Source organism: Phascolarctos cinereus, unplaced genomic scaffold, assembly GCF_003287225.1.
Source record: "Phascolarctos cinereus isolate Bilbo 61053 unplaced genomic scaffold, phaCin_HiC Scaffold_726;HRSCAF=1367, whole genome shotgun sequence".
Classification (NCBI taxonomy): domain Eukaryota; kingdom Metazoa; phylum Chordata; class Mammalia; order Diprotodontia; family Phascolarctidae; genus Phascolarctos; species Phascolarctos cinereus.
The window spans coordinates 386,424,783-386,451,859 of record NW_027556098.1 but is presented as its reverse complement, the minus strand read 5'-3'; the positions used below and the strand labels follow the sequence as shown (position 1 = coordinate 386,451,859).

General features: G+C 46.8%; 1 protein-coding gene across 2 annotated transcripts in view; it reads left to right on the top strand.

The window, feature by feature from the left end:
* Positions 1-27,077, top strand: part of KAZN (kazrin, periplakin interacting protein) — a 586,537-nt gene that overhangs the window by 357,743 nt on the left and 201,717 nt on the right. The window contains exon 1 of one of the 2 annotated variants that reach the window (XM_020973383.2): positions 12,911-13,591. The exons of the other annotated variant lie outside the window; for it this stretch is intronic. Coding sequence (XP_020829042.1) covers positions 13,342-13,591 — 250 coding nt within the window. The 5' untranslated portion in view covers positions 12,911-13,341. Of the gene's footprint in view, positions 1-12,910; positions 13,592-27,077 lie in introns of those variants that run through there. 2 annotated transcript variants of the gene reach the window in all.

Sequence of the window (27,077 nt, the reverse complement as noted above, 5' to 3'; positions counted from 1 at the left end):
AATTCCATTCTTTCAGAAGTAAATAAATTATGTGTCAAATAAATATGAACTCTTATTATAGCATAAGTTTTATCAAGTCAACAAACATTAATTAAGCATCTGCTATGTGCCAGGCACTGCTCTAAGCACTGAGGATACAAAAAGAGGCAAAAGACTGCCCCTGCCCTCAAGAAGCTTACAATCTAATGGAGCAGACAAGGAACACAAATATATGCAAAGCAAACAATATTCAGGAGATAATTAACAGAGGGAAGGCACTGGATAAGAGGGGTTGGGAAAGGCTTCCTGTAAAAGGATGACATTTAAGCTGGGACTTAAAGGAAGCCAGGGAAGTCAGGAGGCAGAGTTTAAGAAGACCATTGTAGGCATGCAGATCAGCCAGAGAAAATGGCGGGAGCTGAGAGATGGAGGGCTCTTGTTCATGGAATTGGAGCCAGGAGGCCAGAGGAATACATGGCAGGGAATAAAATGTAAGAAGACTAGAAACTGGAGCAGCTAGGTGGTGCAGCAGATAGAGCACGGGCCCTGGAGTCAGGAAGACCTGAGTTCAAATCCAGCCTCAGACACTTGACACTAGCTGTGTGACCCTAGGCAAGTCACTTAACCCCAATTGCCCCACACACACACACACACACACACACAAAGAAGACTAGAAAGTTAGGACGGGGCCAGGTTAGGAAGGACTTTGAATGCCAGGTAGAGATTTTTGTATTTGCTCCTATGCGTATAAACAACTATGTATGAATAAGATACGTAATGGAAGTAATTTCAGAGGAAAGGCATTAGTATTAAGAGGGACTAGGAAAAGCTTACTATAAAAGGTAGGAGTTTATAAGTTATAACAAAATTTTTATTGTGGTATTAGTTGCTGTTCAGTCATATCTGACTCTTTGTGATCCCATTTGGGGTTTTCTTGGCAAAGATACTTATGGAGTGGTTGGCCATTTCCTTCTCCAGCTCATTTGACAAATGAGGAAACTGAGGCAGATAGGGTATTATCCTTGGATAAATAGGTGACAGGGGACAGGGATTCATCCCTGTCTAGCACGGTTTAGCAGAAAATAGCCTTGGATTTGGGGTCCGAGGCCCTGGATTTGAACCCCAGGTCTGCCACTTTGGGAATATCACTTAAACTTTCTGGGCCTCAGTTTCCCCATCCATAAAAGAGTCTATTCCAAGTGTAGAGAGTACTCAGTAGCATGCCGATAGATCCTCAATTCAGACTTGGGGGATGAATGAATGAACCCAGTCTACTGATCATGGGAAGGTTTTTCCTCATCTCTCCTTCCACTCCTAATCTCCTTCTGAGATTACCCACCATTAACACAGGATAGATGTTGTGTGTGCAATTCTTTGGCATGTTGTCTTCTCCCTTGGAAGGGGGGCTCCTTGAGGGCAGGAACGAAATTTTGGCTTTTCTTTATACTCCTGGCATTTAGCATGGTAGCTGACACATAGTAGGTGCTTGATAAGTGTCTGCTGATTGATAGCAGATAGCATCACAGAACTATGTAAGGGGATCTGGAAATAAGAAAGGATTTCTGAAGGCTTTTAGTTCAATATCCTCATTTCATAGATCCCAAAAGGAAGACTCTTGGTGCTAAAGGGACCTGCCCGAGATCACACAATATAGGATTTGAACCCAGTTCCTATGACTCTGGGGGCAGCTAGGTGGCACAGTATATAAAGTGCCAGGCCTGGCATCAGAAAGACATGAGTTCAAATCCAGCCTCAGACACTAGCTGTGTGACCCTGGGCAAGTCACTTCACCCTATTTGCCTCAGTTTCCTCATCTGTCAAATGAGTTGGGGAAGGAAATGGCAAGTTGCTCCAGTATCTTTACCAAGGAAACTCTCAATGGGATGAGGAAGAGTCAGACATGGCTGAAACAACTGACCAGCAACCTATGGTTCTAGAATTGCTCTCTCCTGGAGTTTGCCACCTCACAAAGGGATGTCAAAGAAGATGAAATCTCCTACTCCCCTATCATGCCGCTCCTCCAGAATCTCCTCCCCTACTGTAATCTGACCTGTTATCAGTTGACAGTCAAGGGTGGGGAGCCAGCCTTCAGCCAGCTAGACTGGATGCAGGCTGTGGATGCTGAGATAACGCTACGAGGAGGAGGGCGTGTGGCTCCTGAGGGCACATGCCAGGGCATGGTGTGTCACAGGGAAGGGTGTACAGGGAGGAGGCTGGTGGAGTGCCCAGACGGCCCGGTAGCTAGCATTAGTCACCAAATGCTCTGGTCTAGACATTCTGGGTTTCACTGATTAGCACCAACCGGGAAGCCCTGCCTTTAGATAGGTTCTCACTGGTCACCCTTGAATTTTGCTGAGTTGCTTACATCGGATCACAAAGCTGCCTGAGTGGCCTAATTTGGCACTGCTCCTCCCAGGAATACCCATCTAGGCTTCTTGCTAGGCCAGGTGAGATCTAAAAAGTAGGTGTGATACCTGGGATGGGCACTGGGAGCGATAGAGAACAGCATGGCTCTCTACTAGCCAGGCAGAATTCATCTACTTAAGAGAATGGCCGAACTTTCACTCCTCCATCCCTGTGCCCTACAGTCCAGACAGAGAGGCATTTATGAAAACTCTCCAGAGAAAGAAATTCTTCACTTCAGAATTAACTCCAACCTTTAAGCGCTGAGCAGAATTCTAAAGTGCTCAAAGAACTTAAGAAAACTTTCCAGAAAGGAGTGAAAAGAGACAGAAGAGAAAGAGATACATGAAGGAGACTGAAAAAGGACCAGATCTTTGAGGTTTTCAGGGCAACTAGGAATAATAACAAAGGAAAATATGGACTCTGAAGGGTCAAATAGCTTGGGTTCAAGCTTGGCTCTGTTACTATCTGTGTGATCTTAAGGACAGAACTGTACCTGGCTAAGCCTCAATTTCTTCATCTGGGAGATGGGAAGGCTGAGCTACATGAACTCTGAGGTCCTGGCTAGTTCTGAATCTATGGTCCTATTATCCTAATGAGTTTCATTTCTATAGTGCTGACCTCACAACAAAACGATGGCATGGGCATTGTAGAATAGGTGACACCCATTTAACAGAAAAGGGAACTGAGGCCCAAAGAGGTGGTGACCTGCTCAAGGTCACACAGATAATAAGAGCCAGGCTTTGAATGTAGGCCTTCTTGCCTCCAAGCCCAGGACTCTTTCTGCTACATCATGGAACCCTGGAAAATGATAATAATAACTGACATTTATCTAGCATTTAAAAGGCATATACATATTAGCTCATTTGAGCTTACAACCCCCCATGAGGTAGACACTGCTGCTATCATTAACCCATTTTACAGATGAGGAAAATGAGGCTTAAAGACATTTTGTAAGGAAGGTTTAATTTGAAGGAGGGAAGAAGGAATATTTCTAGAAATGACTGTGATTTTAAGAAAATTAATAAGACTTTTAAAAAAATGTGAAGCAACTTGCCCATAGTTACTAGGAGGTCTCATAGGTGGGATCTGAAATCAAGGCTTGCCTGATAACAAGTTCAGCATATTATCCACCATTGCTGTTGTTCAGTCATGTCCAATTCTTTGTGACCACATTTGGAGTTTTCTTGGCAGAGATATTGGAGTGGTTTGCCATTTCCTTACCCAAGACAGATGAGAAAACTGAGGCAAACAGGGTGATGTGACTTGCCCAGGGTCATACAACTAGTGTCTGAGGCCAGATTTGAACTTAGGAAGATGACTGACTCCAGACAGTGCACTCTCTAACCACTTTGCCACCTGGCCACCCTATATTATCCACTAAAAACCTCCAAATATATGTATCCATAACTGGGTTAGGCAGTTGGCTAGGAAGAACTTGCTGTTGTATTACGCTGATTCAAAGAAAGGTCCAGGATTCTAGGGTGGAACAACAAGGGAGATGAATTTTGCAAGCCCCCAGAGCAAACCCAAGTCCTTGTCAGACCAGCTGCATTCACTGGCCCCCGGGCAGCATCAAAGGGCATCATGTCTGGTGGTGGCAGAGCCCTGGATATCTCTGCCCGAGCCAGTCAGGATCCGCTGGCCAGGAAAGCCCCAGAGCCAGCACAGATGGCAGAGACAGGCCAGGGGGACATTTCCCAGAGTGAAAGGCTGCATCTGGAACACGGTTGGAGAGAAATCCTCTTCTTCGATCTCTGTTTAATCCTCAATGCTGCACCTGTGTCCCAGAGACCCACTGTGAGGCCAAAGGGAAAGATGGAGCTGATGGAGCTGAGCCCCTGCTGGGAGAGTCTGAGCAGCACCTGCCAAGGGGCCTTCAGGGCATCTCCAGAAGTGAGTTTAAGACTTTGGATTTCCAGAGAGATCTATAGGGATTGACCTGCTTTGGGGGAGGTGGTGAGGAGGGGGCTACTTGGGGAGGGAGGAGTGGTGGGAAGCAAACATTTGCACTATGCTTTAGTCCCCTTCCCAGTAGCAACCCTCCCCCACCTCCAAAGGTAGGGATCCTACTTTTTTGCCCTATCCCTGAAACTCAGGGCAGAGTATTCCCAGGCCCAAATAGCCAGTCTTGACACTCTGGCCAAAGTATTATCACAACTGAGGGAGAGGAGTGGCTGAATAACAAGATTCAGAGTTGGAAGAAGATTCACCCATCCCACCCACACCTGAACAAAAATTCCCTCTACACACGCTCTAAGTGGTTATCCAACCTTTGCTTGGAGATCCCCTTGGGAGGAGCCCACTATCTCCTGAGGCAGCCCATTCCACTTGGGGATGGCTCCTCTTGCCCTCTGTTTGGCAGACACTGCTTTAACCTCTACCCATTGATTCTGCCCTCAGAGGCCAAGCAGACCCACTTACGGACCTCTCAGACACAATAGCCCTTTGAAGGCTGCTATGGTGCCCCCCTTCAAAGCTGTGCACCACATATCCCCAGCCCTTCCAACAAGCCCCCATGGAGTATGCTCTCAGAGACTATCACTTTCTTGGCTGCCATCTTCTGGGGCTCTCCAGCTTATCAATGGCCATCCTAGAATGTGGGGCCCATTACTAGCTGTGTGACCCTGGGCTGCCTCACCCCAACTGCCTCACCAAAAAAAAAAAAAGAATATGGTGCCCAGCACTGAGCAAACTGACCAGGGCTGCTAGACTACCTCCAGAACTCTCCTGGACCCTGCAATCCTCTTACAGAAGCCCAAGTTCACTTCAGGTGTTTTGGCTGCCATGTGACACTACTGATCCAGATTTTTTCTCAGATGAACTGCTATCTAGCCGTGATTCTCCCATCTTGTACTTGTGAAATACAAAAGATGGTACCATGGAGGGGAGAAAAAAAAAACCAACTTAGTGGATTTGCAGTCTGAGGAGTTGGAGTCCAAACCCTACTTTTCTCAATGCCTCTGTGAGTTCGAAAAAGTCACTTGACTCTCTAGGCCTCAGTTTCTTCATCTGTAAAATGGATTAGATGGCCTCAACCTACCTGTTTTGAATTTTTTATCAATTCTCAAGTTGACTTTTTGAGCCCAAGTATGACTTTTACATTTATCTCATACTTGTGAAATTGATTTTTTGAACCCAAGTGTAAGGCTTTAAAAAAAAATTACCGCTGTTCAATTTCACCTTATTCAGTTCAGCTCTATGGTGCCAGTCTGCCTGAATCTTTTTTTAGTCCGATGTTTCAGCTATGGTTATCAGCTCCTGGTCACCTGCAAATCTGACTGGTTCTAGTGACAAACTGTGTCTGCTCTCCAGACTGTCTTGCAAAGTATGTAATAATTCCTCCCGAGAAGTTTGCCTCTGACCACTGTTGAGCATGAAGCAGATCATCAGCATCTACAAATTAAAATGCCCAAAGAGTCAGGTTGGAGACAAGGGGGATGGGTATCTCCCAGTAAAACATCTGCTGGTTTGATTGTGGGTTTTTTTCCCCTTTCTCTAAACTAAACATGCTTTGTTGTAGATTTCACAAAGCAAATTTTCTAGTCTAGGTCAGAGTAAGCTGATCATGTTATGTAAATCTCAGTGAAATAGGGGAATGTCATGAATGGCTTCAAGCACTTGAGCCATCCCCTGGCTGGGGCCAGTCTTCTTTTGTGTTTTCTTTTGAGATCCCATGTCACTGCAGGGTCAGAGAGATGAGGGACAGTGTCTGACCTCAGCTCATGACCCTAGAGACCAGGGGCCTCTAATTCCACATCTGTGTGCCCATGTTTCCTTTTCTTTAATGTGGAGTCAGTCCTTCATCTTTCCCAAAGAAATCCTCCTGTTTAGGGCTGGAAGGCACATTAGGAATTATCTAGGTCAAGTGTCTCATTTTGCAGACAGATAAGGAGACTGAGGCCAGAGAGAGTGAGTAGCTTGTCCAAGGTCAAAGAGCAGAAGGATATAGCTGAGCTGGGATCTGAACCCAGGCATCAAGAGTCCCCAGGGAAGCTCCCAGGCTCAGCTGCTCCCTGGCCGTGCAGTATCAGGAAGCTTGCAGCAAGGATCCTTTTACCTGCAGCCATTTGTAAACATTATCACTGAACAAGTTCCCTGTCCCACCCCAAACACACACACACACACACACACACACACACACACACACACACACACACACACACACACACAGAGGTTGGAAACAAGCATTTATTAAGGATCTACTATGTGCCAGGCGCTGTGCTAAGCACTTTACAGATATAACCTCACTTAATCCTCACAACAGCTCTGGGAGGTAGATACTATTATCATCCCCATTTTACAGTTGAGGAAACTGAGGCAGGCTACAGATAAGTGATTTGCTCAGGGTCACATAGCTAGTAAGTGTCTGAGGCTAGATTTGAATTCAGGTCTTCCTGACTCCAGGACCAGTGTTCTGCCCACTCGCCTACCCAGCTGCCCCAAGAGATGATGGGTTTCCTCTCATGAGGAGTCAGTCCTCAGACAAAGGCTAGATGACCACTTGTCACAGAGATTTACAGAGGGCATTCTTCTTCTGGTATGGGTTGAACTAGCTGACCTCTGAGTTCCCTTCCTGTCCAAGGCACTTCCAGTGAAGAAAGTCCCCCTACCAACATGGCTCCAAACCTGACCTAACTAAGAGCTGCCTAGAGGGAAGGAGGAAGTGAGCATGTATATGGTGCCTACTACAGGCACTTTTTACAAAATTATCTCACTTGATCTCATCTAATCTCAAGGGTCACTCACCCAATACAGGTGAGGATTGGGACTTGAACCCAGAACTTTCTGACTCCTGGGCTAGCTCTCTGAATACTATACCATGCTACCTCTTCTCATAGGTGATGTAAACCTTAGCACTATATAAATATGAGCTATGAATATAAATTCTAGTATTTGGAACTAGAATTGACCTTAAAGACCATCTTTTCCAGTCTTCTCTTTGTATACTTGAAGATACCAAGGCTGTGATTTACTTGGGGTCATGCTGATGCAAGGCAGGATTTGAACTCAGGTTTTCTGTCTCTAAACTCAGTGTTCTTCCCCCAGGACTGGGCTATCCTTGTCTACAAGGACCTGTCTTTCAGGTTGTTTCAAGGCAAACATTCTCTTTAGCTGAAAACCATCCTCTGTTCCTTTGAGGGCCTCCTGCTGTAGCCCAGAATTGACATCTTGAAGTGAAGGCCATTGGGTTCCTCTTAATCAGAAACACACTAGGAAGAAGCCCCTCCTCCCATCCAAACCCAGGCAAATGGTTTCCAGAATAGGAGGGAGATGTCAAAGCCTGGGCCTCTGCTAATCAGTCTGTGAGCAGGAGGAGAAGCCTGAAAGTCTGAGCATTCTGTGGCAGAATGGAGGAAAGAGGGTGGATGAGGAGCCCACAGAGTCTGAGGTCAGATCCCAGCTCCACTACTTGCTGCCTGTATGACCTTGGACAAGGGGCAGCCCATCTCTTTGCTTTAATTTCCCTTCTGCAAAGGGAGGAAGTTGGGCTAAGTGACCTTTGAGGTCCTTTCCAGCTCCAATCCTACAAATCCCAACTTGGCTACTTTCATAGATGGTGTGACCTTGGATAAGTCACTTCTCTGTGCCTCTGTTTGCTTTTCTATAGAAGGAAGAGGTTCAACTACATGACCTCTAAGAACTCTTTCAGCATTAGATCTGTGGTCTTGTGACCTCTATATCAGTCATCTTCAGTTATATCTGACTCTTCATGATTCCATTTGGAGTTTTCTTAGCAAAGATACCAGAGAGATTTGCCATTTCTTTCTCCAGCTCATTTGACAGACAAGAAAACTGAGGCAACTAGGGTAAAGTGACTTGCCCAGGGCCACACAGCTAGTAAGTGTCTGAGGCTGGATTTGAGCTCATGAAAGTGAGTCCTGACTCTAGGCCCGATGCTCTATCCACTGGGCCATGTAGCTGCCCCTGTGACCTTTAAGGCTCCTTCTAATTCTAAGTCCTAGGATGTAAAGGGTTCCCACCAAGGTCAGAACATGCTGGATGCTCTTCATAACCAAGCTCCCTAGGCCAGCTGGAGAATGTAGGGGGCATGTGGGATGTGGGCAGTGGTTTCCAGAATGCCAGGAATGGAGGACATTGAAGATCATTCAAAAGTCCTTGAAAGAGTGAATTTACTGAACAGTGTTAAGAGAGGTAGTAGGCTGAACTTGGGGTCACAAGACCTGAGTTCTAGTCCCAGCTCAATCACTTACTACCTTTGTGACCTTGGACAAGCTCACTTAACTGCTCTGTGCCTCAGTTTCCCCATCTATAAAATGAAGAGATTGGATTTGATGACCTCTGATTCACCTCATTAGTTGTAGCCCTGTAATCCTGTTATTTCTGTCTCCTGTTCTATTCAATCTGCTTTCCTGACATGAGAAGAAAAATTGGGTTGGGGTGGGGTTGAGGCTGGTGAATTTAGTCTTACCTCAGGCCTTCTCTCATTAGAATGTAAGCCCTTAACAGGCCCAACTGTCTTGCTTGCTTATATTTGTCTGGCACTTAGCACAGTGGCTGGCACACAGTAAGTACTTAATAAATGCTTTACTAGTCTGTCTCTTCTGCCCCTCAGTATGGATCTTAGGATCATGGCTCTCGAGTACAAAGGGACTTCCAAAGCCATCTAATACAACCTCCAAGGTCACCCAGTAATAAGTGTCAGAGACCTGATCCACAGCTCTTCCCACAGGCCAAGTTTCTTTCCCTAAGAGAATTACAGAACCTTAGGGTCAAAAGGGAAATCAGAGGGGAAGAGGCTCTTCAGCAATGTTGGCAAGGTGGGCCTCCTCCATTGGAAGGGAAGCAGCCCACCTGGACATCCTTGGTTGGAGATGGAGAAATGACTCCCCAGTCATTTCTCTAGTAGAAAGCTCCCATTTGTGAGGAAGTGTTCCCTTACATCTGCCTTCCTGGAGTCACCCACCGATCCTGGTTCAGCCCTTTGGGACCAAGCAGAACAATGCTAATCCCTTTTCCAAAGGATAGCTCATCAAAGACTGGAAAATAACTATGAAGTCCCCTCTTCTGACTCTCCCTCCAAGTCTTGTCTAAGCATCTCTAGGCTAAACACCCCCCATGCCTTCCAATGATGCTCAGATGGCCTGAGCGCCAGTGCTGTCCCCATGGGGAACAGTTTCCTACAGGAAGGAGGCTGGGAGGAGACATAAAAGCTGGGGAATAACATTGAAGAGGCACGAAATTAAGGAGCAGGGGATCATAGCAGCCCCATGGAAAGAGAAGGTGAGAGAGACAGGGAGAGGACGAGAGGAACTGAAGGACCAAGGTGATGGTTGCCTCTAGTGTGAGAAAAGATTGACTCTTGTCATAGAAGGTGGGACTCTATGGCTTTATCAAAGGGAGAGAACACAGGACAACTAACTATAAAACAAGAGAAAGGGCTGGGAGGGACCTTAGAACACAAGATGTCAGAGCTGGAAGAGCCATTAGAACCCAGAATATCAGACCAAGGTGGGGCCTTAGAACAGGGAATGCCAGAGCTGGGAGGGGTCTTAGAACAGAGAAAGTCAGAGCTGGGAGGGCCCTCAGAACTCAGAATGTCAGAGCTGGGAGGGGCCTGAGAATACACAGTGTCAGAGCTGGGAGGGGACACAGAATGTGAAAGGAATCTTAGAAATAATTTTGTTCAGCCTCTACATTTTACAAAAGAGAAAACCAAGGATGTGATTGATTGACATTTGCACAGCAATTAGTTGCAGAGCTGGGCCCAGGGCCCAGGTCTCCTGACTTGGGGCTGAAGGCTCTTGGTCAGTGGGTGTTTAAACTGATTTCCCCAGAAGCTGGAATACTGCTAGGCCTTCAGGGGATGGGCATGCCTGTCCACATGTCATTAGAGGGTGCTAGGACATTGGAGCAGCTGGGCCATCTCAGGCCCTGCTAGAGAATAATGGAAACATGTCCTATCCTGTCCTATCTGTCCCTTTGAACCTCTTCCACTTGGGCTGGTGTCACGTGTGAATGGCCCTTGGGCACTTAGCACATAGGAGGCTATGGAGGCAAAGCTGGGAAACCAGGATTGATGGTATGCAGCCTGGATTCCAGTGATGAGCTAGAACTCCTCCCCACTAAAGGAAAATTACTTGGGCGGGGTTTTAAATCCCCGGTGGAAAGCTCCTATAGTCTCCTGTAGAGTAACTCCCTCCTGGGCCCCATATGGTCACGCTGTTTCTACCCAAGGCTTTGAATGTGGGCAGGGGCTGATTCTGGGACCTAGTGGCTGCAATCTTTGCTGGAGGAGGGGAGGTGTGCAGGGCAGAAGGCAAGATAGGACCCACAGGCAGAGGACTGTTTGAGCTCTGCCCATGCCAGGGAATCCAGGCAGGCTTTGGCCCCCAGCCTGACTGGGCTTTTGATCAGTGCATCGACAATGGAGGGAAATCTGATCCTCCTCATGGGGGTGCTGGGAAAGATAAGTCTGGCAAAGGCGAGGCCTCCTGAGATAGGGGCAGGCCCACACCTGCCAAGTCATAATGGGAGTACCCAGGCAGACACAGGGAAACCCCATCTGAGAGACCAAATCTCTGAGCTAACCAGTGTCCTGCTCTCCCTGCTCTGGGAATGTGGGTCTCTGGCTGGATGTTACAGGAAGAAAGGCTAGCACCTGACCTCACCCAGGATCCCACAACACCCCAGTGCCTCAGGTGTTCCCAGCTAGAAGCCTATACATACCTGCTTACCTGCTCACTTTTTGTCCCAAGCATGAAGAGGTAGCTCCTAGGAACAGGACTATTTGGGAAAAGTCTTTTGATTTGACCAGACTCTTGTGGAGAGGATAGTACTCAGGGCTTTCAGTAGGACTAGGAGCAGGCAACAGAAAGAGGTGGGAAAAGAATAACTATTCCCATTTCTACTAATGCAATTGCAAGCATAGTTTTTTTTCCCTTTTTGGGAATGAACAAACCTGTGTGATCGCATTAGTGTAAAGAGCTCCATCAAGGAAATGTACCCTGCTTATCAGCATTTGCTTAGCAACCTAAGGACCTAGAAAGCCACCTGGGACCCTTAAGTGACTTGCCTGGGTCCCACAGCCTTAATTAAGATCATAGAACCATAGCTTCTAGAGCTAGAAAGCTCCACAGAAACCATAGAGCAGGGGTGGGGGATCTGCAGAACAAATTCCCTTGATAGAAGATTTGTGCTGTGACGTTTGGATTCAGTCAAAGGACTGAACTTCTCGAGACCACAGGTTCCATACCTTGCCATAGACCAACCCCTCATTTTGCAGATGAGGAAAATCGAGACCTCAGAGGTTAAGTGTCTTACTAAGATGTCAGAGGACGGGAAACCAAGTATTTTTGAGTCGGAGACCAGCTCTATTCATTACACCACACTGCCTCTCTTGGAAAAAAATTATATTGTTTGCTTTTGTATTACCAGTATATTGCCTCTCTTTTCCAGATAAAGAAACTGAGTCTCAGGAAAATGATTTGCTTTGTACACAGGGACTTAGTAAGTCTTAAGATTCAAGGGCAGTGTCCACAAGGACATAAGTCCGGATTTGTAGTCAGGAAGAACTAATGTCCCAGACACTTAACTGTGTGACCTTGGACAAATAACTTTATCTGACCCTCAGTTTCCTCATCTAGAAAATGGGGGTAACAGCTGCACCTATCTTACAGGTTTGTTGTAAAGTGTTTTGCAAACTTCAAAGCAATATGGGATCACAGATAGCTGGAAAGGATCTTAGAGGCCAACTAACATAACCTCTTCCAAGTATATAAATGTCAACTTTTTTATTCTAAGACTTAGCAATGGCAGAGTTTTGCCTTCTAAAGCTTCTGTCTGCTTATCTGTTAAAATCCCCTGATATTGTCGTCCAACCCTTTCATTTTACAGGAGAGAAAAGAAGCCCATAGAGCCAGCAGTGACTTGCCCAGGGGCACACAGGTAGTAGCTAACAAGAGTTTCTGTCCCAAATTTCGCTATGTCTCCCGTGTGAGAGTGACTCCGTATTTATAGATCTCATGGAGTCGGTGCCTTAGTGGAACTTCTTTGAAGAACCTTCATTTTTGTTTACAGGATAAATACAGAGAGATTGAGGGAGGGGGCCTAGTTACTGGGAGACTGGAGAGGAAAGGCTTCTTTTTCAGTGTCCTTATATGTAAATTGAGGGTGGGAGAGCCTGCATTAGATGATCCATCTCTAGTGTCCTCGTCTGTAAAATTGAGAGGGCTGGAGCAGATGGTCTTTGAGGTCCTTCCAACTCTAAATGTATGATTCCTGTGAAATCCCAGCCCCGCCTCTTACTCCTTGGGTGACCCAGGGCAAGTCACTGAACCTCTGTGGGTCTCAGTTTCCTCATCTGTAAAATAAGGGGGTTGGACTACGGTCTGTTCCCGCTCTCGCTCCTGGCTTGGGTCCCATGAGACTGTTCTCCAGCGGCGTCCTCCGAGATCAGCTCCCTCGCAGCGGGTCTGGGAGCTGGGTAATTCACTCCTGTGGGTGGGATCGGAGGGGAGGAGCCGGCAGGGGGATGGGATGGGGGCGTGGCCACCGAAGAGCCTTCTGCTATCCCGGAAGGAGGAGGAGGAGGAGGCAGCGAAGCGAGATCCCTTCTCACGTGAGAGGCCGCCGATGCCCAGAGAACCCCGTCCTGCTTACTGCAGAGCCTCGGCTCGCAAAGTGACCTATTTCCGAGAGCCCGCTTGGACCCGGCTCGCTGCATCCCTGCAGCCGGGGTGCCGCGGAAGGTGGGGGGCTCCGGGCGCGATGAAGTGGGACCCTTAGCCCCCCGGCTCTGCAACCTGGGGAGATCCCGGAGCCTCCGAGGCGGCTCCAAGTCTCCGGCCTCCCAACTTGGGCTCTCCGTCTGTCCGGACCCGGGGCCGATCGAGAACCTCTTCTCTCCCTCTCTGCTCTCTCTGCGCCCGGCCCGGCGCTATGAAGTGAGGCCCCGCCCCCGTCCCCTTGCCGTGCCCCCCGCCCCCCCTTGCCATCATGAGAGCGGCGGACTCCGCCACCTGGGAGAGGGTCAAATTCCTCACGGGCCAGGTAGAAGCGTGCACTTCCTGCGGGGCCGGGAAGGAGCCCGCGGGGGAGCGAGGCTGGGGAGCTAGCCCGTGGGAGTGGGGGCGGGGGACGGAGCCCAAGCCGGAGCCCGAACCCCATCGGGCGCCCCGGCCCCAACCCCTCGGAGCTCAGCCAGCGGCGCCCACCATGAAATCCGACGGTGACGAGAGGAAGCCGGGTAGGTGCCGGTGCCGGCCCCGGCGCCCAAGCGCCCTAGGGGACCCTTCGGGGGACTAGGGAAGGGGAACTGGTTGGGCGGGGGAACTGGAATCGGTGGCCCCAGCCGGCTTCAGGGTGAGGGGGGCGGGGGCAGGAGGAGAACTAGGGCTTCCAGGCCCTGGCTATTGTCGAGTCTGCCGACCTACCCCGGCTTGCGCTTCTGGGCACTGATGGAGACAATGCCGTCCTCCGGCCGGCTGGCTGCCTGGCGGGCCACCCTGGGACGGAGTTTGGGACTACCCCTCCCCCCTGACGAAGCAGATGTTTGCGGGGAGTTAGCGAGCAAAAGTTCTTGCGGCCCCGAACTTGTTGGCGTTGGCCCCGGGAGCGAGGCGATCGGCGCGATGCCCTTCTGGTGGGGAGCGGGAGGCGCCGCAGCGGTGTTTACATTCAGGAGCCCAAGCGAGGGCTCGCAGTTCCGGCGACTGTCCCTGGTGTGGGTCTGGGGAGGCTGTCTCAGCGATCGCTGCCGGGGTGCAGGGTAATCCTCCACTAGTGCATTTGGCAGGTCTCAGGTGAGAGGGTTGAGAGATCAGAAGCGTGACCGCGATGCACGGTCAAGGCCAAGTACAGAGGCCATCGGATCATAGCTTTGGGGCTGGATGGGACTTTAGAGTTCATGGAGAAAAGAGCGATTGTGCTTGAGCTCAAGTCCAATCTTTCTTACCTCAGTGACTTTAGGCAAGCCACTTGACTCCTCCAAGCCTCAGTTTGCTCATCTGTAAAATGGACTAGATGACCTCTAAGGCCCTGTCCAGTTCCAAATCTGTGAAATCCTCTCGTTGAACAAGGGGGGAAACTGAGACCCAGACAAACTACGTAGGTAGGAAGTGGTAGAACCAAGTCCTCCAACCCCCATGCTTAGAGCAGATAGAGGATTGAGATCTGCGAGGGACCTTACCAACCAACTAGGCCAGCCCCATCTTTTTCCAGAAGAAAAGACAGAGGAACTCAGTTGCCCAAGGTAGTAGTAGAGATGGGATTCAAATCCAGCTTTTCGGACTCTAAATTCTGGGTGAGAAACTTTGCCTTGTGGTGGATTTCAACTTTATTGAACTCTGCTGGAGGGGATGTGTTGAAAAGGGAGCTGGACCAGAAGGGAAGTTAGGGTTACAATAAATCCCAGCATCTACCTTTACTTAATCCATAAATGATTCAAAAGAGCTCGTTGTCATCAGGAAGCAAATGTCGTTGGTGCTCATTTATCTGAAATACAGAAATGGGTGCATCACTTTAGCAGTTGAACTCCTTGGAGATCAAGGAACACAGGAAAAGAAATTTCAGTGGAGGAGAAACATATGTGCTACTCTAATTGTAGAGTTTTTGCTAATGTGAAACATTTGCCAAAAGCACAGAAGACACATTTTAGCTTTTAAAATGATCTCAGTTGAACATGCTTGGACCATGCAGTTACACGGTCTGTTTCCTTCCTATCTCTTCCTTTGGGTCAGATATGATAACTCGTCTTGGTCTATCCCATGCCTGATGGTCCTATTATTTTATATGTAGGAAGTGATTTAGGCATAGGACAAAGAAATCTCCAGGTAGGTTTATAGAAGAATGCAGAATGCCAGAGCTGGGAAGGAGTCTAGGACAAGAGAATGTCCTAACTGGGAGGGACCTTAGATCAGACTGTCAGAGCTGGGAAGAACCTTAGATCAGAATGTCAGAACTAGTGGGACCTTAGGATATAGAATGGGAGAGGTGGGAGAGGGAACTAGAAAATGTCAGACCTTGGGGTGTGGGGTGGGGATTATGCCTTAGGAACTATCTAGTTCAACCCACTCATTTGGCAGATGGTAAAACTGACCCTAGAGAGGTCAAATGATTTGCCTAAGGTCAAATAGGGAGACCCTGGTCCAGCTGGGACTGGACTCCAGCTCCTCTGACCCCTATGACCAGTATTTTTTTCACCCTAAAGCGTAATCCATGTTTGAAGCTTTGCCTGGTATTTCCAGTGGTGAAAGTTTTCCTGGCATTACCAGGGCTTTTAATTCTTTCCTTTCAAGTGAGGGAAGTTAGTTTGGAAGGCCTCAAGCCCTAACCTGTCTAGGCCGCTCTGCTCTCCAGGGATACAGGCCCTAAGACCTCTCTTCCAACTGCAGAGACTAGTCCTATCTGCCCACAGCCAAGCCAGGATTGGCTGCCACATTGTTCTGTTTCTCGGAGCAACTGAAATGCTGGAACACTATTGGTGATTCTGGTGAACCCTGAATGGGACCGTTCCTATGGAAAGGCTGGCTCAGGAATGGACTTTCCCTGAGAATAGTCACTTCTGTGCCCTGGAGAGACCTCAAAGGAAATTTACTGTTTAGACTTTTTTTGGGAGACAGAGGGCAGCAGTGGCCTGGCCTCTTGCAAACGAGCGCATCCTCCTGTAATTTTGTCTCTCCCTCCCTGGATCTGGCAGGGTTTTGTGATCCCTGTACTAACGAGGAATGCTGCAGTAACCTAGGACTGGGCACATGTGCTGGAGTTATTTATGCTGTGTGTGTGTGTGTGTGTGTGTGTATGATGTACACAAGGAAGGCACCTGAGCCTGGTCCAAACCAGTCAAAACCCTTCCCTACTCCAAGCAGGAAACAACACAAAGGGATAGAAATGTCAGCTTCCATTTCAGGGTTTTGCCTATCTCTGCTGCTTCTACTGAATAGAAAGAGCATAGGACCAATAGAAAAAGATATGAGATCTCTCACTTTAAAAAAGCATGTTATTCAGATCTTTAAGAAATTGTTTACATCTTTTTTATTATATATATTTTATATATCTTTATATATGTACGTATGTATATCTATCTATCTCTTTACATTTCCCCCCAATATATTCCTCCCTACAACTCCTTCCAGAGAACAGGCATTTATGCAGAAAATTTAAAGGAGAAAAAAAAGAAGAGGAGGGAAATCAGCAAAACCTGTCAATACATGGGAAAAAAATCTTGTGTCCTATGCAAGCTCATCTATGGCCCCCCTCCTACCTCTGTCAGACTGGCGTCCTCCCAGAAAAAGGGCTGCACCTCATTCTTAACAAAGCTTTCCTGTTCTACCCAGGCCATGTAGGATAGTAGAAAGACCAGGTTGGAAATCTCTCATTTAAATCCCTCTTCCCAAATTTGCTACCAGTATGGTGTCTTGGGCAAATCTTTTAACTGTTCTGTACCTTGGTTCCCCATGTATAAAATAGAGATGATATGATACCCTTCTCACCTGACTCTCATGGCACTATAACAAGAGTACTTTGTAAACCTTGAAATGCTACAGAAATGGGAGGTATTATTATGTAACTATGAGCAAGTTATTCCTGTTCTGGTACCTCACTTTCCCCCATCTCCTCTGCAGTGAAGTGGAAACAGCCCTTGATTTTTTTGAAAAGCATTTTTGTAAGTATCCTACTGTGTGCCAGGCACTGTGCTAAGCATTTTACCATTTTACAGTTATCTCATTTTATCCTCACAAAAACTCTTGAGAGGCAGGTGCTATTGTTATCTTACAGAGAAGGAAACTGAGAGTTTTGACTTCTGACTTTGACTGTGTGACCCTGGGCAAGTCACTTACATTCAATATTTTTTTTTTGTCATTTATTATGTGAAGGGTTGTGTTTTAACTGCTGGAGAATATAGGAGTTGTTTGTGATCAGAGAGAAGAATGTTGGAGCTCTGGTTCATGGAGGGCTGACAATTGAGATAATAGCAGAATGAAGGTCATGATCATGTGGGAGTCGGGGAGTAAAAGTGCAGATCCTAGGAATAGTGGAGGTTAATTACCTAGGGAGCCTGATGGTTGAGGGGACATTGATGCAAACATGGATGCCCCCAAGGTGGAGGTTATCTGGTAAGGAGGTTAGGAAGAGGTATCTACCTACCTGGGGTCAGGTACATAGATTCCCCTCTCGGAGAAACTCTGCAATGACCTGCAGCCTTTTGTGGTGATGAATATACCTCGGTTCTGTCATTAAGTGCCCTGTAAATAGAAGGTGCTATTATGTAAATACTCATGTAGAATGTAGCCAGACAGGGATGGGTATTTATCTTGTATATAAGTAGAAGCCACTGGTGTATTTGTAACAACAAGATCTTAATGACACGGTCCATTCTCGTGGAACACCTACCTCCAAGGCACCAAGCTGAGGCACCATTAGCCCTTGTGACAGACAGTCCTTGGGGGCAGAAAGAGGGTGGTTCTTGTAATTGATACTTTGCACATGGCCATACTGAGGCAACTTTGTATCATCTGTGCCTGTTGTAAGTAGGCTAATAATGCCTTTACCATGAAGACTTTGACATGCCATAAGTGATGGACACACACACACACACACACTCTGTCTCTCTTTACTGTGAGAGTGGGTAAGTAATTTGCCCAAGCTGCAGAGTCAGGATTGGAACTCAGGTCCTGGGACTCTCAACACAGTGTCTTTGCACTAGTCCAACACTGCTTTTCCCCTCAACACACAAGGATCCTAAGCTTCCCTGGCTAAAACCTAAGTTTCATTTCACTTGTTAGAGAGTTGCTTGGAGGTGGGATTTCTACCTGGAGTAGAGGTAGGTTGGACTAAATAAATAACCTCTGGGATCCTTTCCAACTGAGAACCTACAATTAAAAAAAAGGGGGGGTGGGGCAGTTGTGTTTCAGGTTACAGATGGACAGCCTAAGTGTTGTACTGGCATCCAGAAAATATTAAAAGACGTGGAGGAAAGGCCTCTGGCAAGTTTGGATGGGCAGGGAGTGGGCAGGCTGCAATCTGAACTGGTGAAGGTAGTTCTCATCTTGATGATATAATCATAGTGATGACTGACATTTACATAGCTCTATATAAAGCTTATCTCATTTTATCATGTGATGTAAGTATTATAAGTGTTATCAGCCCCATTTTACAGATGGGAAAAGTGATGCGAAAGGAGTTCAGTGACTAGCCCATAATCCATTAAAGTAGAACACCACAAGACATGTAACAGGGAATCAATTTTCCTGCAATCAAGCCAACATTTTAGCCAGGATTTGGAGTCCTGAGATCTGCTCATTTTACTCCCCTGCCTCCTGACCAAGTCACTTCCTTTTTACCCCTTGTGTACACAGACCAAACACCTCTTTCCCCAACCTAACCCCAGGTTTTGCTCCCTCACTTCCCCCACAGTTCCCACAATGGCCAGGCACTGGGGCTCTCTGGCCATAGGAATGATGAGCTATATGGCTTCTCTGGCTGCTGCTGGATATGGCCAGGGGTTTTCCTTGGGGAGATCAACAGAAACTATTTTGGGTGGAAATTGTGGCTGAAGTAAACATTCAGCCCAGCTACAAGGAGTCTTTACCCTGGGAGCCCAGCAGATGAAATTCCCAAGAGTCCCTTCCCTGGTTTGAGGAGATGAAAGGAATTCCAAGTTGGGTGAAGGGGCTGGGGAAATGAGGGTGGGTTTTGAGATTCAAAGCTGGATGGCTGAGTGGGGAAGGCGGGATTTTCCCACACCTTCCTGGCAGGCGCAGCTAAGGTATGTCTTAGGAAGCAGTTTTGGACTGACCATAGGGGACAATTTGAGAGGGCCCAAATTGGCCTGCCTTGTGTGGCCAGGCAAGATGACATGTCTCGGGGCAGTAACAATAATAATAATAATGGTTGAGAGTTATTTAGCATCCCAGCCATGATCTCATTTAATAATGTATGTAATACATAGTCCAGGTGCAAAGTTGTCAACATTCTGCATTCCAAGTGCCCTCCCAGCCCTAACATCCTATGTTCTAAATTACTTTCCTCACTTGTCTGTGGAATAAAAGAATCCCCTGGGGGCAGGGACAATTTTTTTTAAATTGTCTTTTGGTATCACCTCCTCCACCCATCTTGGGCTTAGTGGTGCATAATAAATGCTTATTGCATAGGGGGAAGGAGGAGGCAGGCTGGGGAGAATCTAGTAACCTGTTGGCCCTCAGTGATTGAAGTGAAGGTGGGGAAGTGCTTATCTGGGATGTTGTAAAGGGGATTTTTGTTCCAGGGTTAGTTCAGGGTGGGGTTCAGAGAACACCAGAACTGGGGTTCAAATCCCACCTCTGAGGCTGACTACCTTGGGCAAATCACTTTCCCCTCTGCTGGTCTTCAGTTTCCTCACCTGTAAAATGAGGGTAGGGCAGCAAGGTGGTGAAGTGGAAGGAGGGTTAGGCTTGGAGTCAGGAAGACTTTGAATCTTCCTGAGTTCAAATCCAGCCTCAGACACTTACCAAGCTGTGTGACCCTAGGCAAGTCACTTCACCCTGTTTGCCTCAGTTTCCTCATCTGTAAAATGAGCTGGAGAAGGAACCAGAAAACCACTCCAGGATCTTTGTCAAGAAACCCCCACCACAAAAGGGGTCACTAAGAGTCAGACAGGACTGAAATGACTACACAACAATGAAATGAGGGTGCTGGTTGAGATGACCTCAGAAGTCCCTTCTGTATCTATGGAACTATACACAAACACACATGCAGCGATACATGCATCTACTCTTATACTCTCTATATATCTTATATGTATATATTCACTTAAATGTTGTTCCCTGCTTTAGAACGTTAACTCTTTGAGGACCACAACTATATTTTGCCTTTCTTTGTACACATGGCACTTAGCACACACGGTACCTCAAACATAGATAGGGTGGTAGAGAGAGAGAGCTGGGCATAAGAAAGATGTGAAGAAAACTCTGAAAGATTTGAGTTAGAATCTTGCCTCAAACGCACCTCCTAGGTGTGTGATGGAATTGGGCAAGTCACTTCAACTCTCAGCCTCAGTTTTCTCATCTGTTCACTGGAAATAAGAATAGCATCTACCTCAGGGGGTTGTTGTGAGAAACGAGTGAGACAGTAGATGGAAAGGGTTTCAAAACATGAAAGCACTATATAGATACTAGTTATTTTTATTGTTCTTGGTATTATTAGCACTTAATTCTTGTTGACTGACTGAGCTTCTGACCCCTCTGAAGGCCCTTCCAACTCTGAGATTTCGAGGCTGTCAAAAGACATAGCTGCCCAATAAACTTCCCTCATTTGCCCCAGAGGAGCTTGGGAAGTCACCAAGCTGGTCATTTCCTAATCTGCTGGCAGGTGTAATAGGTATGGAATCTTTAAAGGGAAATTTCCACTGTGGTGGCTCTCTTAGAGAAGTCAGCTCACTGGAGACTTTCTCCTGGTGGTGCAAACAGAAATCAACAGACCCGCCCCCAAGACCAAACCAGTTGGTTTTAATTTTTTTTTAACTTGCTTTTTAGCTTGCACAAATGGGTGCCCTTTTCCTCCTTTTATGCAGTTTAAGTAGTGGCTTATCTCAGCACCTTTAGTAACTTGTCAGCTTTCGATTAGCCCTTCTGAAAAGGCAGCGGGGATGAGATTGCATCTCCAATTTCTGGGAATTAGGGAGGCTGGGAGAAAGCTGCCCATTAGGGCCAGATGAAGGGATGTTATTTACTCAGAAAGCTCCCCGGGCCTATTGGTAGGAAGCTGTGGTGTTTGTAGCCTCCCAAGGTCTGTAGTGAGTGAAGCCAGCTTTGGAAAAGCTTCCCATCACCAGGGTGGGAAGACTGGGATCTGTGTTAGTTATGCAGAAGGATGAAGGCAGTCTAGTGTAATGGAGAGAGCTCTGAACTTGGAATTAGAGTCTTGGCTCTTCTGCTATACCCCTTCATTTTACAGATGAGGAAACTGAGGTGCAGAGGAGTTAAGTGACCTGTCTAGGATCACACAGCTACTAAATCTCTCGAGGCAGGATTTGAACTTGGATGTTTCTGACTCCCAGGTCTGTGCTCTGTCAGCTGTGCCTTCTTTTAGCTGTCTGGGTGACCTTGGGCAAGTGACTTTTCCCTTCCTGGGCTAGTAGCTTCCTCATCTGTAAAGTGAGGGCTTTGGGTTAAAAGCTCCCTCAGGACCCTTCAGCTGTAGTGCTAGGAGGCTAGTGGCCTGAGCCTTGTCCAAAGACTTCTAGGTCCCAGAGATGGTTAAGTAGTGAAGCTAAGACTGAAAGCTGTATGTCCAATCCCAAAGTCCAGTGTTCCTTCTACCCTACAAAGCTCCCTCTCAGTAAAGCTAAGAGCCACAGAACAATGTCTGGCAGTTATAAAAAGGTGATATCAGGAAAAAGCTTCCTTAGAATTATAGCTGTCCCAGGGTAAAATAGTTTGCATTGGGAGATAGGATCTTTAAGCCAAGGCTGGAATGACCACTTGTAAAGTCTGATTAAAGGAGGTGTGGTGATGTGGTGGAGAGAAGCCTGGCTTGGAGAGTCTGAGAACCTGGATTCAAATCCCGCTTTTGATCCTTGTGAGCTAGGAGAAGTCACAACCTCCCTGGGCCTTAGTTTCTTCCTTTGTAAAATGGGAGTTGGACTAGATTAAAAAGTAAATAAATAAACATTAGGCACCTACTGTATACCAGGCACCATGCTAAGCACTGAACTAGATGGCATCTGAGGTCCCTTTTAGCCCTGGATCTATGATCCCATAAATGAATGATTGAAAATGAAAACATTAAGCACTTATTATGTGCCTTTCACTGTCCGCAGTGCTGAATACAAAAAAAGTAAAACAGTCCCTGCCCTCAAGGAGCTCATATTCTCATAGAGGAGACAATGCAGAGTGGTGAGCAATGCTCAGGGAAGGGAGCTACTTTGTTTTGGGGAGTCGTAAATATGGTTAATGGTACAAAAGGGCAGCCAGTCTCTATCCTCTGATATAGGGGTGAGTTGGACCAGATAAATAAGGTCCCATCTGACCTCTAAGGGCCTGTGATTCTGTGAAGGACAAGCTTCCAGGTGGCCAGAGCTGACCAGCAAGGGAATGGAGCTGCCCCAGGAGAAAGGTAGAGCTCCAATCACTAAAAGTATGCAAGTAGAGGCCAGATACCCATTTGTCAGATGCAGATGAAGAAACTGAGGTTCAGAGAGGTCATATTTTGCCCAAGGTCACATACGTAGTAAGAAGCAGAGCTGGAATTTGAACCCGAGTCTTTTACTTCCAAATCTAGTGTTAGTTTCACTGTCCCTTTTGGGATTGTCCCAGATGGCCCCTGAGATCCTCTCCTCCCCAGCTCTGAGATTCTATGACCCTTCCTGTCTGAAGTCACCCATGTTCTAGTCTTCGCCCTCAAGGACGGTGCTATAGCCACCACTGGCATGCATGTTTCGTCAGCGTTCCCAGACAGCCTTTCTCCATCAGTCTCCCTGGCCTTCTGTCAGCTGCAAGCATATTTGAGTCATCTGTAGTAATTTTTCCAAACTGACATTCATTGTTTATCTCGGGGCAGGCATGGTAATTATCCTTTTTAACTTCCTCCCCATCTCTTTCCTCAGCCAGATTGTTTATGTTTGTAGAAGATGTCTGCTCATTGCCTGCCCGCGCCCTCTACAGCTCCTTCCCCATGTTGGCCTCCTGTCTCTCGTTTGGCTCCGAGGACAACTTTTCCTGATTATCATTTCTCCAATTATAATAATTCCTACCTTCCTCCAGCAAAATTTCTCCTGCACTCTGGAAAGCCAAATGAGAATTCCTTGGGGATGTTGTAGCTCCTTCCAACCTTAAGCACCAAGCAGCTGCTCTCCCCAGAACATAACTCTTGCAAAGTCTTCTCAAAGTGAATGACAGCCCTCCCTCAGCTCTGCTGGCTCCAGATGCTTGTGACCAGGCTGGGTTTTTAACTTCCATGAGCTCTCTCTTCCAAGGGGTTTGGGCTACCTCCCCGTAGACTTAGCTAAAAGAGATTTTAGAGCTCTTCTAGTCCAATCTGTAAGTTGTTTGGAAAAGAGAACTGGTTCTAGAGTCAGAGTTCAAATCTCAGTTCTATCACAACTACCTTGGACAAGTCACAACCTCTTTAAACCTCAGTTTCTTCATCTGTAAAATAAGTATGTGTGTGGTGGTGGTGGTAGTAGTAGTAGGGGGTGTTGAACTAGATGACCTCTAAGGCCCTTTCTAACTCTTAAATCTATGATCCTTCATTTTACAGAGAGGGAAACTGACTTGCAGAGAGTTGAAGGGATTTACCCCAGGTCACATAGCTAGTGAAAGGCAAAGCCAGCACTCCAGTCCATGCCTTCTCACTCCAGGTCCAGTTTTTCATACTCTACCTCGTGCTCCTTTCCCCAAGGAAGTCTGGTTATCTGACCTTTCACTTAAATCCTTGACAATGTCTCTATTAATGATGCCAAGTTGGTGAAGAGCCTCAAGTTGGGTCATATGAACATGGGTTGAAGGAACTAGGGGATGTGTAGTCTGGAGAAGAGAAAACCAGGGAGTTGTGATAGCTGCTCCTCAAGTATTTGAAAGGTTGTCCTGGAGGAGGGGGAGGGGGAGGATTAGATCTGTTCACTTTGGCCATAGAGAATGAACTAGGAACACTGGGAGAAAGTGGCATGAAGACGGACTTCAGGTCATCATAAGGTGGTGGTGAGGAAAATGCTAAGGAAAGGGATTTAAATATATATGTCTATTAGATGATGATGATGACGATGATGACAATTATTGTTGTTATGGTTATTAGCTAGGTGTGGTAGTGTATTGAGTGCTGGACTTGAAGGTAGGAAGACCTGAATTCAGATTGTGCCTCAGGATGATTCCGGGCAAATCACTTAACCTATCAGCCTCAATTTGCTCTTCCATAAAATGGGAACAATGACAGGGTTGTTGTGAGGAGGAGATAATTCATATAAAGTGCTTTGCAAACACTTTATAAATATTAATATTGTTATCTTTGTATACAGTGTTTCACCCAGCCTCTTGGGGATTCTGGTTCTCCTAGGGTAGCATCTAACCCAGGCCTCCTCCTCCCTGGGACCCCCTTGGCCTTCCATCGTCTTTCCCTCCACCTAACACCCCCTCCCCCCAGTCCCATTCTCCAGGACACTATTAGCTTTCTGGCAGGTGGCTAATCTCCTCAACTAGGGGTTGCTCAGTTAGTATGACTATCCCTCTTAAGAAATGTATTGACATTTTGGGGGGAGGTATTGCAGGGAAGTCTTCGGGAGACCCAGAAAACTTTTATTGAGTACCTCTGTATACAATGATCTGTGGGCCAAGATACAAACATGAATAAGGCATCATCCCAAAATGGAGGTATTTATAGGCCAGGTCATATTCTGATTACTGCTAACTGGAGTTTGACAGACTGACTTCCTGTGTGACTTTAGGCAAATCACTTAACTTTTCCAGTCCTCAGTTTCCTCATTTGTTAGGAAGTTGATCTAGCTCATTCCTGGGTTTCTAAATCTTATGGTGTCTAAAAAGAGTATAAGATGCCTTCTACTTTAACCCAAGAGAGGGACTGCCGTGGGACCAACAGGCATTAGTGTATTTTATGATACACTACTATATTTACTACTGCTGCTACTACTAGTATTAGTACTAGTAGTAGTATTAATACTGGTATACTACTAGTAGTATTAGTACTAGTAGTAGTATTAATACTGGTATGCTACTACTAGTAGTGCTAATAGTAGTACTACTACCAGGAGCTAGTGTTTACATAACACTTTAAGGTTTAAGGTTCTCATTTGATCTTCACAACAACCCTGTGAGGCACAGGCTAATATTATCCCCATTCCTTAGATGAGGAAAACTGAGACAGAGGGAAATGAACTGACCTTCCCAGTGTGACCCAGCTGGTAAGCATCACAATAAGGATTTGAATTCAGTCCTTGATCCAAGCCCATCACTCTCTGCTTTAGCTACCCAGCCGAGGCAGCCCCATTTCTTTGCCCCTTAGGTGAGACTGCTTCTTCATGGAAAGCACTCATCCCCGTCCCTGTGAGGCCACACTGCCTGCATCCAGGGCTCAGTATTTTGGGAAGCCCAAGAGGCCTTCTGACTGACAACTTCTTCCTTTCTGATTTCAGCAATGTCAGAATCATCCAGAGCACCCCAGGGCCAGGCTATGCTTCTTATCTATTTTACCAAAAAAAAAAAGACCTGCATGCTTCCTGACTTGAGGTGCATGTATTTTCCCAAGGCCGCATTGCACCAAATCACTTGGACCGGGCGGGCCTGCCAAAACAAGTCACTGCTTCCTGGGAGACTGACAGGACCTCTCTCCCTTCCCTTCCCCCTGCTCCAGCAGCTGATGCTTTCCATTCCTGGCTATTACAACACCCTCAAATTTAGAGCTGGAGTGGACCTCAGAAAGCCTCCCTCCTCCCCTTATCCACTCCGGGTTTGAAGTAAGAAGATACAGATTTCTAGTCCTGGCTCTGCTCTGCTCTGCTACCGACGAGCTGTGTGATAAATTGGAGTAAATCACTTTCCATCCCTAGGCCTGTTTTCTCATCTGTCAGATGCATAGGTTCAGTTCCATGGTCTCTGAATCTAAGGTTCTCCAGCCTCTTTACTTTACAGAAGATGAAACTGAAGCCTAGAGATGTTCAATGACTCCTCCAAGGTCATTTAGTAAGTGGAAGCTCATAAAATCCATCTCAATAAACCTTTGGAGTCACAGAATATGGTAGAACTCAAGGTGACCTGAGAAATCAACTAGTCTGAATGGATAATCCATTGAGGATGCCTTCCTTGACTTCCTCCTCCTCCCCAGGCTCTACTAGTCTCTTCCCCACCAGACCTTCCATTGTCTCTCACTCCCATATGCTTAACACGTGTTGTTATGTTATAATTACCTACATGTGTGTCTGTCCTGTTACTAGACATGTAGGGAAGCAGCGAGGTCAAGAAGAAAAGATACGGGCTCTAGGATCAAAGGTCCTGGGTTCAAATCCTGCCTTTGATGCTGTGTAACCTATGTGGCTTTAGACAAATAACTTGACCACTCTGGGCTTCAGTTTCCCCATCTGTTAAGTGAGTGGGTTGAACTGGAGGACCTCTGTGATGCCTTTGGGCTAGAAATCTGTGATTCTATGAGAAGTATGAACAGTAAGCTCCCTGAAGATAGAAATTGGATGTTATCTCAACTTGGTTTCTCTGCCCCACCCCCAGTACCATGGCTAGAATTGCTTGGTAAATTTGTCTAATTCAGTCAGTCAGTCCATAAGCATTTATTAAGTGCCTGCTGTGTGCTGAACGCTGGATTAGATTAACTGGCCTGAGGTACATTCAGTCAGTCTATAAACATTTATTAAGTGCCTACTGTGTGCTGAACTCTGGATTAGGTTGTTGGCTGGCCTGAGGTGCATTTAGTCAGTCTATAAACATTTATTAAGTGTCTACTGTGTGCTGAACTCTGGATTAGATTGTTAGCTGGCCTGAGGTGCATTCATTCAGTCAGTCCATAAATGTTTATTAAGTGTCTACTGTGTACTGAACTCTGGATTAGGTTGTTGGCTGGCCTGAGGTGCATTCAGTCAGTCTGTAAACATTTATTAAGTGCCTACTGTGTGCTAAACTCTGGATTAGGTTGTTGGCTGGTCTGAGGTGCCATAGATTGGGTCTGGCCTCAGCCCAGGATGGTTCTGAAAAGCTGGCAGCTTCAGCAGAGAGCGAGCATTCCTACTTCCCTCCTAG